Source organism: Acomys minous (genome assembly GCF_964271855.1).
Source record: "Acomys minous genome assembly, chromosome: 2".
NCBI classification, from domain to species: Eukaryota; Metazoa; Chordata; class Mammalia; order Rodentia; family Muridae; genus Acomys; species Acomys minous.
Window position 1 is genome coordinate 136,516,403 of NC_140484.1, and position 13,903 is coordinate 136,530,305.

The 13,903-nt window shown below is 36.9% G+C and overlaps 2 protein-coding genes across 2 annotated transcripts; both read left to right on the plus strand.

The window, feature by feature from the left end:
* Positions 1–4,703: 4,703 nt before the first annotated feature.
* Positions 4,704–5,645, plus strand: LOC311581287 (olfactory receptor 52E8-like; the record flags this gene model as incomplete). Its single annotated transcript, XM_084753392.1, has 1 exon — positions 4,704–5,645. The coding sequence occupies one exon, from the start codon at positions 4,704–4,706 to the stop codon at positions 5,643–5,645; it is 942 nt and encodes a 313-aa protein (XP_084609518.1).
* Positions 5,646–11,016: 5,371 nt separating this feature from the next.
* On the plus strand, positions 11,017–11,955 carry LOC311581326 (olfactory receptor 52E4; the record flags this gene model as incomplete). The annotated part of the gene is made up of 1 exon (XM_084753449.1): positions 11,017–11,955. One exon carries the CDS (start codon positions 11,017–11,019, stop codon positions 11,953–11,955), a length of 939 nt encoding a protein of 312 aa, XP_084609575.1.
* Positions 11,956–13,903: the final 1,948 nt, after the last annotated feature.

A 13,903-nucleotide genomic window follows, 5' to 3' on the forward strand; every position in this document is an offset into this window, starting at 1 on the left:
AAACAAACCAGACATAGAAAGAGAAAATATCATTTTTTCTCTCAGTTACAGACTCAAGATTATATATATGTGTGTGTGTGTGTGTGTGAGAGAGAGAGAGAGAGAGAGAGAGAGAGAGAGAGAGAGAGAGAGAGAGAGAGAAACAGAGAGAGAGAGAGAGAGAAATGAAAATGGAAATGAGACTGTAGGAAGTAGACTAAAGTGGGCAAGGATGAGAAAAGGATTAATTTGGGTCAAATGCATGATATACATAAAGAGATATTTTATGAAATCCAATAAATATTGAAAATAAAGATATATGAAGAAGGTGCTACTGTAGGCTAGTTAGGATAATTAAGTAATACAAGTTGTTAGTTGATCAACTCATGGTCATGTGAACTACTAGTCTATTTTCATCACAAGAATATACACCCTAGGTTCAAGATAGATATGATTCTATGGATAGATAAGGTAAAATAGATAAGGCCTTAAAAAACCTCAGAGACCTACAGAATATGGCACTTAAAGATGTTTTTATGATCTTAAGAATCCTTTGACAATAAGACAGGTTAACTCCTGGCAACACCCAGCCTACCTCAGGGAAGATGATGAACATCAAAGAATCTCCTTATGGAGATGGCTTCAAATGTGGCAAACCAGCCACTGGAAAAAAATGTCCTCACTTCTGGCACAGACAGAACTCTGCCTGAAAGTGGGCAAGGTTGGAAGCAGGCAAAGTCGACAGCCAAACTCTGCCAAGACAGGGTAAACAAGTCCTCAATAGTTCCTGCTTCACCAATATATGTGCCAGATATAACAGGCCAGAAGGCTGATGACGATGCTCCAATGTTACAGAGAGTTTTGGGTGACTGTCTAGGCAGTGAACTGTCTCTGTCATTTTCTCATGTTGGAAGCTGCTACCTTGCACTTCCTGTTTACTCACGTAATTAATTTTATTCCTTCTCAAATCTGTGAATGAGTTGAAGACCAAGTAGTTTAGCTTTACAATTAAGCTTAGTTGTTTAGGGGTTAAGTTGTTTTTACATCTAGATAGAGATTTTTAGGTTGATAGAGATGAGATATGATAAATATTGATTTACCTTCAGTACTGTAAACTCACCAAGATAGGAGAGATGTCTTCTTCAAGTCTGCCAAATACAAATAGGCAAAACACTATGAATGTTACATTTACATATATAATTCATAACTGTTTTGTGGTCCTTCTTGCTATATGTAGTTTATTGTATCTACGTGTAATAATATAAATGTATAAGTAAAATGTAAAAAAAAATTAAAAAATAAAGATAAAATCCAAAAAATATAGTATTCAAGAGTGTAATGGTAGTGTAAAGAAAGACATACAATGAAACAGAATTTATAGTTGAGCAGACTACATAACATGGGTCCATTATATGAACTTTCCAAATTAGCTAAGAAAATTCATAAAGAAAGCAAAATAATGTTTCTCAGGGCCTGGAAGGAGGGATAAGTAGGGAATTGACTGCTTCATATCAGTGTTTGCTTTTGGAAAGACAAAAACAAATTGTAGCCAGATAGAAGTGACAATAGTATAGCACTGTGACTGCACTACGTACCAGTGAACTGCAAACTTTAAAATAGTTTTATGACATATATTTTCTAAGAATGAAAAATACTACTGCCTGTATAAATTCCCAATAGAGTTCAAAGCAGATAAAGCAAGCGCTACACAGATGGGAGGAAAAGAGAATGAGAGGGAAGAAAGAAAACAAAAGGCAAAATGGGAATTGCCAAAAATTACATATGTGATAACAACCAAAAAAGACAATTAATCAAATACAGGGAAACTGTTCACTGAGACCTAGCCCAGAGTCTCTTCTCCTGGCTCATTGACTAAAGGGAATTACTTTATTAGAGGAAATGTAGCACCTGGAGACATTATTACTAACTACCTGCTCCAGAGCTTGAGTACACACACACACACACACACACACACACACACACACACACACACACACACATGCACACTTTGTTAATATCTCTTGAGGCATATTAAAGGCCCTTTTAAGCCATGTATCTGCAGTTCAAAACTGAATACACAATTGTTACATGCACGACTCGGTTAGAAGGGAAGGAATTTTGGTAAGTCTTTGCAATATATGCTTAGAATTTAGATTCTAAGGAATTGGGTTAAGATTTAGAATACTCACAGAACTTTCAAAGAAGAAAAATATAATTAGAAAGATCACACAAGGAAATAAACATCTACTCATGGGTGAAAATATGTAAGACACATAATGCCAGAGTAGTGAACACAATGTCATGTATCAGTGGTGTAGGACAAGCTTAAGGGGGAAGACATTTGAAAGAAAATTATTTCTCATCTACAATTTTTCAAACATAAATAATTTCACTTATTCAACTCAACAATAGACACAACTGTGCATTTTTACCTACATGAAATGGAAACTCTAGGCGTGATGTAACTTGCTTACACTCAGTAAGCTGAGAGCAGAGTCAGAATCTAATCCTGGGTCAGAGTCTAAAACCACTAAACATCCTGTGATTTTTACTCAGCTTTTCTATATTTGTTGTCTTTTTGGTGACATAATAAGCAATGCACAGAAGAAAAATTCATAATAGTTACAGGGCAAAGCAGTACATTTTAGCTCTTTATATTTAGAGTGACTTCACAGTACTTTGACATAGGATGAGAAAAATGTATTAGCTCTTTGGCCTCTCTTCTTTCTTCATATTTCAGAAGAATTAAGGTAAACTCAAAGCTGGTTATTGCAATTTACAGTTAATTACAAGATGAGAAAATAAGGCGTGAGGTAAAAAAAAAAAAAAAACTCAGCTACAGCAGCAGCAACAAGTTCTCTGGGAATTAAGTTTGCAAATGTATAATAAATAACTTCTATTGGCACAGAGTGTGAAGCTCCTTATTATTCTGTGTCTTCATGTATTTGTTCAAAGTGGGGATTGTAAATGACATGTCTTACTGTAAGGGGCAGCCAGGCCCTAGAATTGAAATATATCATATGGACTTCTCAAAGAATTAACAAAAATTGACTGAGAACATGACCTTGTGTGGAAATTATTTTGATCACAGCATCAGTCAACCAGGAAAGTAGCAAATACAATATCATGTTGGCCATGCAGTAATCAAGCAGTTATGATTCTGTAATAAGGCCACAATAAAAATGATTAGGTGTGCTTCCCTACATGGTAATACATCTCCATGTGCATTGTCACACAGTGTCAGGAGGACACTGCATCCCGGCTCAGTAGGAGGAGAGTGGGTACTTCATACTTGTAAATGCACAGGCTTTTCTAAGCATGTCTTTCTGGGTCTAACTGCAATTAGCATCCTTTTCCTTTAAGAAACTATATGAATGAATCTAATAGCTTTGAGTGATTTTTACAAGTTCATTTAGTAAGTTTTTGAGCTGAAAATAGTTCAGGAGACCTGAGACTGAAGATATAAGAAGTGGAGGCAGATGTGAGATGTGTGCCTTAGAACTCTATCTACACAGTAGCTCTGTGATTTGATGCTCCTGCTTTTCAACTAGAAGTCAGCAGGCTCTTATAAAGGAACTTGACAAGGGGAAGATGCTCCATGGGCCACCATTTCCTTTTGCTAAATAATGTTAAATTCTTACCAGAGGTTAATTTGCTTTTAAACACTCAGATCCTAGGAGATATGTGAGTTGGCTTGTAGACTCTCAATTTGGCTCCACTGACTTTTTCTACTTTTTAATCTATTCACTTTGGGGGCACTAAACACTCTGTTATAATTATCATGGCTTTATAGAACCTCAAGATATAGTAGTCTAAATCATGCATATTTTTCCTTTGAGGAAATGTGTCATTTATGCTTCCTCAGACTCATTTCTTCCCACTCTCTCTCTTTGTCCTGCTTCTACTAACAAATTTGCAAAGAGAGATATAGACTGTCACATCATGAATTTTAACTTGTTTTGAAAACTTTACCCTTCTCTTTATTGGAATATACAAATACCAGGACGTGGCTTAACTTACTAAACACTTCTCCATGAAGCCAAGTGCAGTAGAATTTTTGTCAGCAAATTATAACTGTATGGGTTACCGAGAAGAGACTTGATACCCTATGAGCATATACAGGGGGATGTAATCCCCCTCAGGAACAGTCATAGGGGAGGGGAATAAGGGGAAAATGGGAGGGAGGGAAAAATGGGATGATACAAGGAATGAGATAACCATTGAGATGTAACAAGAACAAATTAATAAAAAAAAATTTTTAAAAATTATAACTGTATGATACAACATAGGAAATAATGACAGAGCCAATGTTTTTCAATAGTAAATATCAAACTAATGAAATCAATTGTTATTGTAGTACTTATCAACTTTATTATCTCCTCCCAATCTGTAGCTCTTGAAAAGAGAGGAGTGCACAATCTTCCTTACTCTAAACACTAATTTTAAGAGTGGAATAGCTCACATCTAGTTTTAAGAGTAGCATACCGTACATCTGGCAGCTCAGTTTCTCACACTTTTAGTGTAGGTGAACAGAGTTATAGGATTAATTTACTCAGAGCTAAATAAAGAGTAAAGGGTCAAAGGCCTTGGGGGAAAATGTATTTTAATATTAACACATTGAAGACTCCTTAAATTTTTTTTAGATCTCTATCAAGTCTGGATGAGCTGCCCCCTGGAAACTGGCAACCACCTTTAAACCACGCCCAGCATCATCCTGCAGAAGAATGTCCTCGCCCAATGGCACTGAGGCCCACCCTCTTTCCTTCCTGTTGCTGGGGATACCAGGACTAGAAGTTGCTCAGTACTGGCTGGGGTTTCCCTTCTGCATCGTGTATCTGATCGCTCTTGTTGGAAACCTTATCATTCTGTTTGTCATATGGACTGACAGGAGCCTTCACCAACCCATGTTCTACTTCCTGGCTATGCTGTCTGTGATTGACCTAAGTCTCTCGACTGCTACCATCCCCAAGATGTTGGGCATCTTCTGGTTCAGCCTCCAGGAGCTGTGCTTTGGGTGCTGTGTTGCTCAAGTCTTTTTTATCCATTTCTTCACAGTCATGGAGAGCATTGTACTCCTTGCCATGGGCTTTGATCGCTATGTGGCTATTTGCAACCCCCTCAGGTACACCACAATCCTTACCAACAGAATCATTGGTGTGATTGCTGTGGTCGTGGTTCTAAGAAGCTTATGCATGATTGTTCCCATCATTTTTCTCCTCCTGAGGCTGCCTTACTGTGGACATAGAATCATCCCGCATACCTACTGTGAGCACATGGGAGTGGCACGGCTGGCCTGCGCCAGCATCAGAGCCAATGTCTATTTTGGTCTTGGGAATATTTCCATTTTGTTTCTGGATGTGCTTCTTATTATAATTTCCTATGCAAGGATCTTATATGCTGTCTTCCACCTCCCTTCTCAAGATGCTCGCCTGAAGGCTCTTAACACATGTAGCTCACATATCTGTGTCATCTTAGCCTTCTTTGGCCCAGCTCTTTTCTCCTTCCTTACCCATCGCTTTGGTCATAACATCCCTCAGTATATCCATATTCTCCTGGCTAATCTCTACGTAGTTATCCCTCCTGCCCTCAACCCAGTCATTTATGGGATCAGAACCAAGCAGATCCAGCAACGGGTGAAGAGTCTTTTTGTTAAAAAGATTGAATGAGAGATAATTTGTTCAAGTAATGAAAGAATAATGTTTAAAATAACTTGGATTATTAATAAAAAGTAATAAATAGCTAATTTTACTAAAATTCAATATTGGTATCTTACTGTGTAGCCCAGGCTTACTATTAGCCTAAAATATTCATGACTCAGCCTCCCTAGTGACTGCTATACTAAATATATGTATTTATAATATACATATATGTGTGTGTATATATAAATATATATATTATTAACAGTGACTGTTAAAGGCATGTTGCATCTTCTATTGAAACTTGGAATAATATGTCTTTCAACAGCAAGTTTTAAGGAAGAGGTATTGAATTTGCTGAAAGAATGTATGGCTAGAACTGTCTAGCCCTAGATCTCTTGCAGGTAATCATATTTCTTTCATATAGATATTTAAGTACCAGTCATATGGTCATGATAAAAGTATTTTTAGGTGATGGTCATATAAATAAAGGGGAGAACTAACTGTGAACTAGAAAGTCTAATGAACATGACAGAGAGCAAGAATGCATGTTTTTTGTACTCAGTTTTAAACTGAATGACTTTCAACAGGGACAAGTGTAAAAAAAAATTTTTTAAGGTGTTCATGAACTTCAAAAGATAAAACAAAAGGAAGCAGGAGCAGAAATAGGTTTGTGAGAAAATCATACTGTTGTGTACTATGAAAAGTTAAATATGAGAAATAGCCAAAATAGATAATCTATACATCCCTAGTTTTTAAAATAGGCAGTTAAAAAATACAGAATGACAAGTCACTCTAAAGATCTTAAATAAAATATTATTCAAGCAAAGATAAGAGCAAATTTGAATTTGAAAGTTACCATACCATTCACTTTATCAAGTTGTATAACACTCCTAATGATTTTCACTAATTTAACATATAAATATTTTCAAAATATGTTATTGATGGTGATTAAACTTGAAATATAAGATAAATATTAAATGAGTGGTAAAAATGATAATTGACATGCTTCAAAGTTTGTATAGTTATCAATTTGATCACATATTATCTGTTTTAACATTCTTTACCTTGAAATTATCAGTATATCCACTTAATGACTGAATATTTGAGACAAAAATATCTCTAAAATTCAATTTCAACATTATATTTGTGGACCAGAATTTTCTTCTGATATGCTTTAAATATACATTGAAATGAAGAATAAGCTAGAAATATGGTGTTAAGTTTACATTATCACAAGGTAAATCACAACAATCCAAAATTAGTTGTATATATGTATATCATAAGTTTTAATCATTTTCATTTCCATTACCCTCTCTCATGCCTCCTCCCTCTCCTACTGAATCCTTTATGTGTTCCCAGAAATTTTCATCCAATTTTCAAGTCCTTGAAGCATTTGTGTGCACACTTATGCATGCACGTGTGTGTGTGTGTGTGTGTGAGAGAGAGAGAGAGAGAGAGAGAGAGAGAGAGAGAGAGAGAGAGAGAGAGAGAGAGAGAGACTCATTGACTTTAATTAGAATGAACATATATAGGAAATAACCTTCTAAATATGTACTACTTTTACTATTTCCATTAACTTATTTCTCTATGACCCATTGTTCATATTGTTTTGTCATTATTCGTCCATTTGGTCTTTTCAAATATATGTGTGTGTGTGTGTGTGTGTGTGTGTGTGTGTGTGTGTGTGTGTGTGTGTGTGTGTTACTTTATACATTGCCGCAAAGAAATGCCTACCTAAAGAACTCTTTAGTTTACCTAGCACAGTGAATGAAGTGTTACTTTAATATCAGCACACAGAGAGTGAGAATGACAAACAACCCTAAGCCAAAGCAAAGGAGAGTATACATGCTGTCACAGTGGCATGAAAATACCGAGTGCACAGAAATCATACCAACAGCTCTCATGAAGGATTGTCAGTGTGGAGGAATTGAAGGAATATGGAAATGAGTGGTCATTTTTTTATGCAAGACCTTTGGTATCATAAGACAAAGATATGTGGTGTAAAAATCACAATTTACAATTAAATGTCTAAAAGATTATTGCTTATTAAATGAGGGCAATTGTTAACTGTAGCACTTGTAATTTACCATGATAAGTTCATAGTGTACGACAGAGACAGAGGCTGTCATAAGAAGAAATATAAAGCAGAGATTGGATGGAATTAGGGTTACTATGGAAACAATGATAGTAGATACAATAAAAAATGTGGACTCTGTACAGGGAAGAAAAGAGACTAGGAACTAATAATCTTGTCAATCAAAAGAAAAGGATAAACAAGAGAACAGAACAACCCAAAATCTCCTTTAGATCAAGAATGATATTTTCTATGTTATAACAACTCAAAATAGTCTGAACCTAGAAGATGAAAACTGATTCACATATTCTATTGTCCCTTACACATTTTGTGCCTAAAGACAGGAAACTGGGACCTATAGCATGTCCTGAGAAGACTATCAGTCCTACTCCCCCACATAGGAAGGGACACTCAGGAAATGCTGCTTGTGCCCCACAAGGGGAAGCCATTAGGATAAGTTTTCTTAGGAGAATGGAATTTTTACCACAACCTAACATAAGAGCTGAACACACAGCTTACTAGAAAATTGTCTCTGGAACACTAGAGACAGGCTGGGATGAGGACTCTCACTGGGATGAAGGATGTTCATCAATTTATGTGTGGTTCTATACACTGCCACAGAGAAGAATATATTGTAGGACTCCACTCTTTCTTTGTTTTCTTAAGACTTAGCTGTGGCCATGGCCAAACTAAGCTAGTCTTTACACTTTTCAATAAAACAAAATGGAAATGTTCCTGCAAAGAGTCATACTTCGGAGAGTTCACTGGTAGAATTTTAATGGTCTCTTTTACCCTAGGGAGAGCCACTTGTTAGCGTCTTCCCTTGGCGTATTTCCCTTCCTCGCCTTTCATATCACATCACCTCCTCTGAGGTAACGCATCATATGTGGTTCAGTGTTTCTCGGCTATGCCGTGGGAAAGAATAAAATGTTAGACCCTTGGGCACAAGTTTAATGCACAAGAGATTCTGAAAACGATGTCCAGGGATCCTGAGACACATCTAAACTCACTATAAAGTTTTTCTCCATGGGATCCGTGAGGCGGGAAGCCCAGAAGCTTGAAAAGACCATCTTTAAGAACCCAGGACACAGTGATATTCGGCTTCCTGTGAGGACTGTGAAATAAAATACTAGAGACATCAGAATTTAGGCAGGATACAGAGGAGACAGCAGAAAGAAGGAAGAGAGGTCAACTATGTAGAAGCCTCCATTTTCTTAACTAGTATCCTGAGAACCATTCTCTACACACAAAATGAGGCTCAGTGCAATTGGTGCAGGTAAGGTAAGGAGTGTGGTGTACATGAAAACTTTATACACTTTGTTTTGGTGCCTTTCTCTTCCCTTACGTCCTCTCTCTCCCTCTTTGACTTCTCTTCTTCTCTCTCAATCTCTCCCTAATACAACCCATTCCTTTATAGCTTATAAAAACATGGTTACACACATACTTCCATAAAAATAAAAATTATGACCAAGTAGCAAAGCCAGCAATGAGGTTAGCTGTGCTTCTTCTGCAGCCAATGAAAACTTGCAGATCACCTTTGCATGTTTGGATCAAGGTAGAGGTATGATGATGTCAGTATCCAAATATAATTTCATCAGTAGTTTCTTCTTCTTCTCCTCCTCCTCCTCCTCCCCTCCTCCTCCTCCTCCTCCTTCTTTTCTCTACCCCCCTTCTCTCTCTCTGTCTCTCTCTGTCTGTCTCTGTCTCTGTCTCTGTGTCTCTCTCTCTCTCTCTCTCTCTCTCTCTCTCTCTCTCTCTCTCTCTCTCTCTCTCTCTCTCCAGCTTGCTATGGCTCTGACTCTTTCTTTCACACAAATGTACACATGCATGCACACACACACATGGAACCAAATTTTTGTATCTAGGTATTAGAGATATTAAATTAAAATTCCCTTGTACTATGCCTGGGTAGTAGACCTTCTGCCACTGCATGACAAAGAAGTTAGGTCATGTCAGTTACTCGAGTTATGTAATTTCCTAGGAGCACAAGAAATTAAAAGAAGATTTTGTTGTTGTTTTAATCAAGGGATCTTTTGTTTGTTTGCTTAGTTTTCAAGGGATTAAAGAAGATAACCTAACAAAAATTGAACTTTGGTGTCACTAGAATCTTTAAAATATTTTATCTCTTTATACTTAAAGATAGGCATAAATTTAGGTAATAAATATTGTATTTGTATATTTATCTTATATATTATAAGTGTACATGACTCATCTGATAAAAGGAATGCATAATAGTTGGCTTTTGTCAACTTGACACAAATGTAGATGTATCTGGGAAAAGGAAATATTTTTCAGTTATTTATTTTTTTAGATCATAATTAAATATAAATTAAATAGTTCCCTCTTCTCCTTCCTTCCTCCAAACATTTCCTTAGACTACCCTTTGCTCTTTTCCAAACTCATTTTGACAAAATGTCTCCATAGAGCTGGCCTATAGGCAAGATTGTGGGGTATTGTGTTAATTAATTATTAATATGGTAGAACCCAGCTCACTGTATGTGGTAGCACCCCTGGAAAGTGGTCCTGGATTATATTAAGAAAACAGTTCTTGCCTCCAGATGCCTGCCTTGAGCTTCTTTCAGTGATAGGGTCTGACCTGAGACTTGTATATTGAAATAAAACCTTCCTCTACAACTTGCTGTTATCCATGGTGTTTTATTATAGCAATCAAGACTCTAACTAAGACAGATATGTGAGTATTGTCAAATGATTAGGAGGCTGGATATAGTTTTAAAAATAACACAGACCCATAAGATGAAAAAAAAAAACAGTAAAAAGCAGTAATGTTGTAGAGTAACCAGCTTCTCAGAGCAACAGAGTTAATGAGAAAATTCTAAGACAGAATATCTCCTTGAGTTTTATTATGTTATGTTGACTATACTGAAACAACAAACCCCTAATTTATAACAAATGAAAAGACTGATGAAAGTATGATGCATCTCATAGGATTTGTGGATTTTTAATAGCAGGTCACCCTTTGAGGGACACTGGACATATGTGGCAATGTAACCAAAGTAACCGATGAAAAAGAATACCAGAAACTGTGAATATATACTAAAATAAGAAATAATCCAGTATTTTTCAGTGATCTCATGTGTTAGAAAAAAAGTGAACAATGTTGCTTGCAATAGATCTCAGAAGTAATATGTGTGTTTTGAGTGAGTTGCTCGATTACTTCAGAAGAAAATATCTCATCTTCATATTTATACTGTTTTATTCAGCACCCTGATGGATGTTTTCCTATATGCCAGGATTTTGATAGTGGAGGAGCTTAATGAGAGAGTAGCCTCCCTGAACAAGAGTTCTGAGATAATTTCTAAGAGAATGCCTTCTATCAATAGCACCCAGTTCCATCCCTCCTGCTTCATCCTGCTAGGGATCCCAGGACTGGAAGCTTTTCATGTATGGATTGCTTTCCCATTCTGTTTTGTATATCTGACTTCCCTTGTGGGAAACATGACCATTCTCTTCGTGATCAAGACTGAGCACAGCCTCCACCAGCCCATGTTCTACTTTCTAGCCACATTGTCTATGATTGATCTGTGTCTATCCTCATCCACCATCCCCAAAATGCTGGGCATCTTCTGGTTCAATCTCCAGGAGATCAGTTTCGGGGGCTGCCTTGCACAGATGTTCTTTATCCACGTATTTACGGGCATGGAAACAGTTTTGCTGGTGGTCATGGCTTATGACCGCTTTGTTGCCATCTGCAATCCCCTCCAGTACACCATGATCCTCACCAAAAAAACCATCAGCCTCCTCCTCTTGGTTGTCATTGGAAGAAATTTAATCCTCGTGTCTCCGTTTGTGTTTCTCATTCTGAGACTGCCCTTTTGCGGGCACAACATTATGCCTCACACGTACTGCGAGCACATGGGTCTTGCCCGATTAGCCTGTGCACCCATCAAAATCAACATCATCTATGGACTCGTGGTGATTTCCCATATCCTTGTGGACATGATCCTCATTGCCTCCTCCTATGTGCTGATCCTTAGAGCTGTTTTCCAATTTCCCTCTCAAGATGCCCGACTGAAGGCTCTCAACACTTGTGGATCTCATGTCTGTGTCATGCTGTGCTTTTACACGCCAGCCTTGTTTTCTTTTATGACTCACCGCTTTGGCCAAAACATTCCCCACTACATCCATATTCTTTTGGCTAATCTATATGTAGTTGTCCCACCTGCTCTTAACCCTGTGATTTATGGAGTCAGGACTAAGCAGATCCGAGAGAAAATTATAAAAATATTTATACAAAAAGAATAATTCTACGTAAAGTTTGGGTAAAGGTATCCACATATGGCTCAAGGTATAATAATCTGAGTTCTCCTGAAAGTCTTTATAATATTAGGTGTGGTTTCCATGTCTTGCATTTTGATTAAGATGCTTTAGTGTTGATTACTAAGAAGAACACAATTTTGCTCAGTCTCCCCCACCTGCTTCCACATGTCTGAACAAAGTTTAGAAAGTCACGTAGATGCTGAAGGTGGCAATGGCCTTTGAAAAGAATTACTTGCAGTAAATGGCGATACTCCTTTTCATTTCTCCGCACATTTTTCTCTTTAGGTAAGTTTGAATACTGAAGGACATTGTGACCTAACAATTATTTTATAGATGCAAGTCTTAGCTCTTGACTTAGTAGTTAGTGGTGTTTGAATCAGAACATCTAGTGCCTCATGGGATGCTATTCTCTACAATAAGCCCAGACTTTCCCCTCGTCTCTAAAATCACTGATTCACATTGATTTCTCGTCTTTATTATTGCCCCTTCTGTGTTCTCACTCCTTCTCCCCCTGCTCCCTGTCTTTATTCTTTCTCCAATAAACTGAGTCTTGGTGTCTTAAGGGATTTGAAAGACTACCATAAGAACACTAAGAAAAAGTGATATTCTTTTCCAGTTTGACCCAAGTCATCGTTGGTGTGAGTAATTGTAAGTGTCTATGGCTAAATCAATTCTGATTCTATGTATCATTTGCCTTCATGTTTATAGGACTTTATAAAATTTAGGGTCAATTTTATGGCATAAGCTAAAAAAAAAATCTCAGTAAAATTTCTTAATGCTGGACTTTGAATATTTGCTCATATTGTCAAATTCTCAATATGGATGAAGAATGAAGTTTTGTTTAAATAGCTATTGAGCTGAAGTTCATGACTGGCTAAAGAATTCTTGCCTCAAAATCAATAGATATGCCCTGCATGTCTTGTGTTTCAGAAATGTTGTCTAGATATATGCATCAATACAAAATTACTCAATTATTAGATGACTAAGAAATACGAGTATATAAAGCCACGAAGAGAGTAAAGCATAGTATCTTTTCATCCCTGTAGACCTGACTAGCTCCTGTTCTGAATGACACCAGCTAAGCCCCATTCCTGCCTGGTGTAGCAACCTGCAGAATTTCCTGGCTTGTGCGCATGAACTGACCTTCAGTTTAACAGCCTCTGCCTCATGCACCTGGAAGTTATTTGCTACCAATTTCCAATGGAAAAGAATGAAAATCCATCAAAAACTAATCTTACCTTTATCTTACAAACAAAATGACTGCAGTCTAAATAAGCAGCTACTTATGTCTAAAATATATAGACTCATCTTTAGGATTATTTTCATATAGCAAGAGATAGAAGATCTCTCAGATGGATTATCTTTATCAGAAATAATTAACTCACATATGTGAAACGTGAAGCTCAGAAAGTGTTAAATAAGTATTTTCTTACTTTTGAAATATAGGGGTGGTCATCATGAAGACAGGGGAAGATAATAAGGGGGAAAGGAGGATAAAACAAGAGGGACTATATGAGGGTAGTGGGGGGGATAAACATCATCAATATTTTATATACATTTATATATATGGACAATTAGCATACTCTAATCAAAACTGTAAAAACAAACACCTTCCCTATATAATTTGACAATTTGTTATTAAATTGTGTCCACCATTATTTTAAAAAGCTACCAACTTTCTGCCCTACACTTTTCATCCTAAAAAAATAAATAAATAAAAGATCTCTGAGAGAGAGTGTGTGTGTTAGAGGCAGGGTGATAGCTTAAGGAGCTTTTGGTAATTCTGCAAAAATGTAGTTGATTCGACCACTAAGTATCCGTACAATTCAAATGGCGTGCAAGTTTTTGTTGATTTACTTCATAGTTATCGAGAATGGAATTATTGTATTGTGTAACCTATAACAAGAGCTCCATGAAAATAGATGGCATCTAG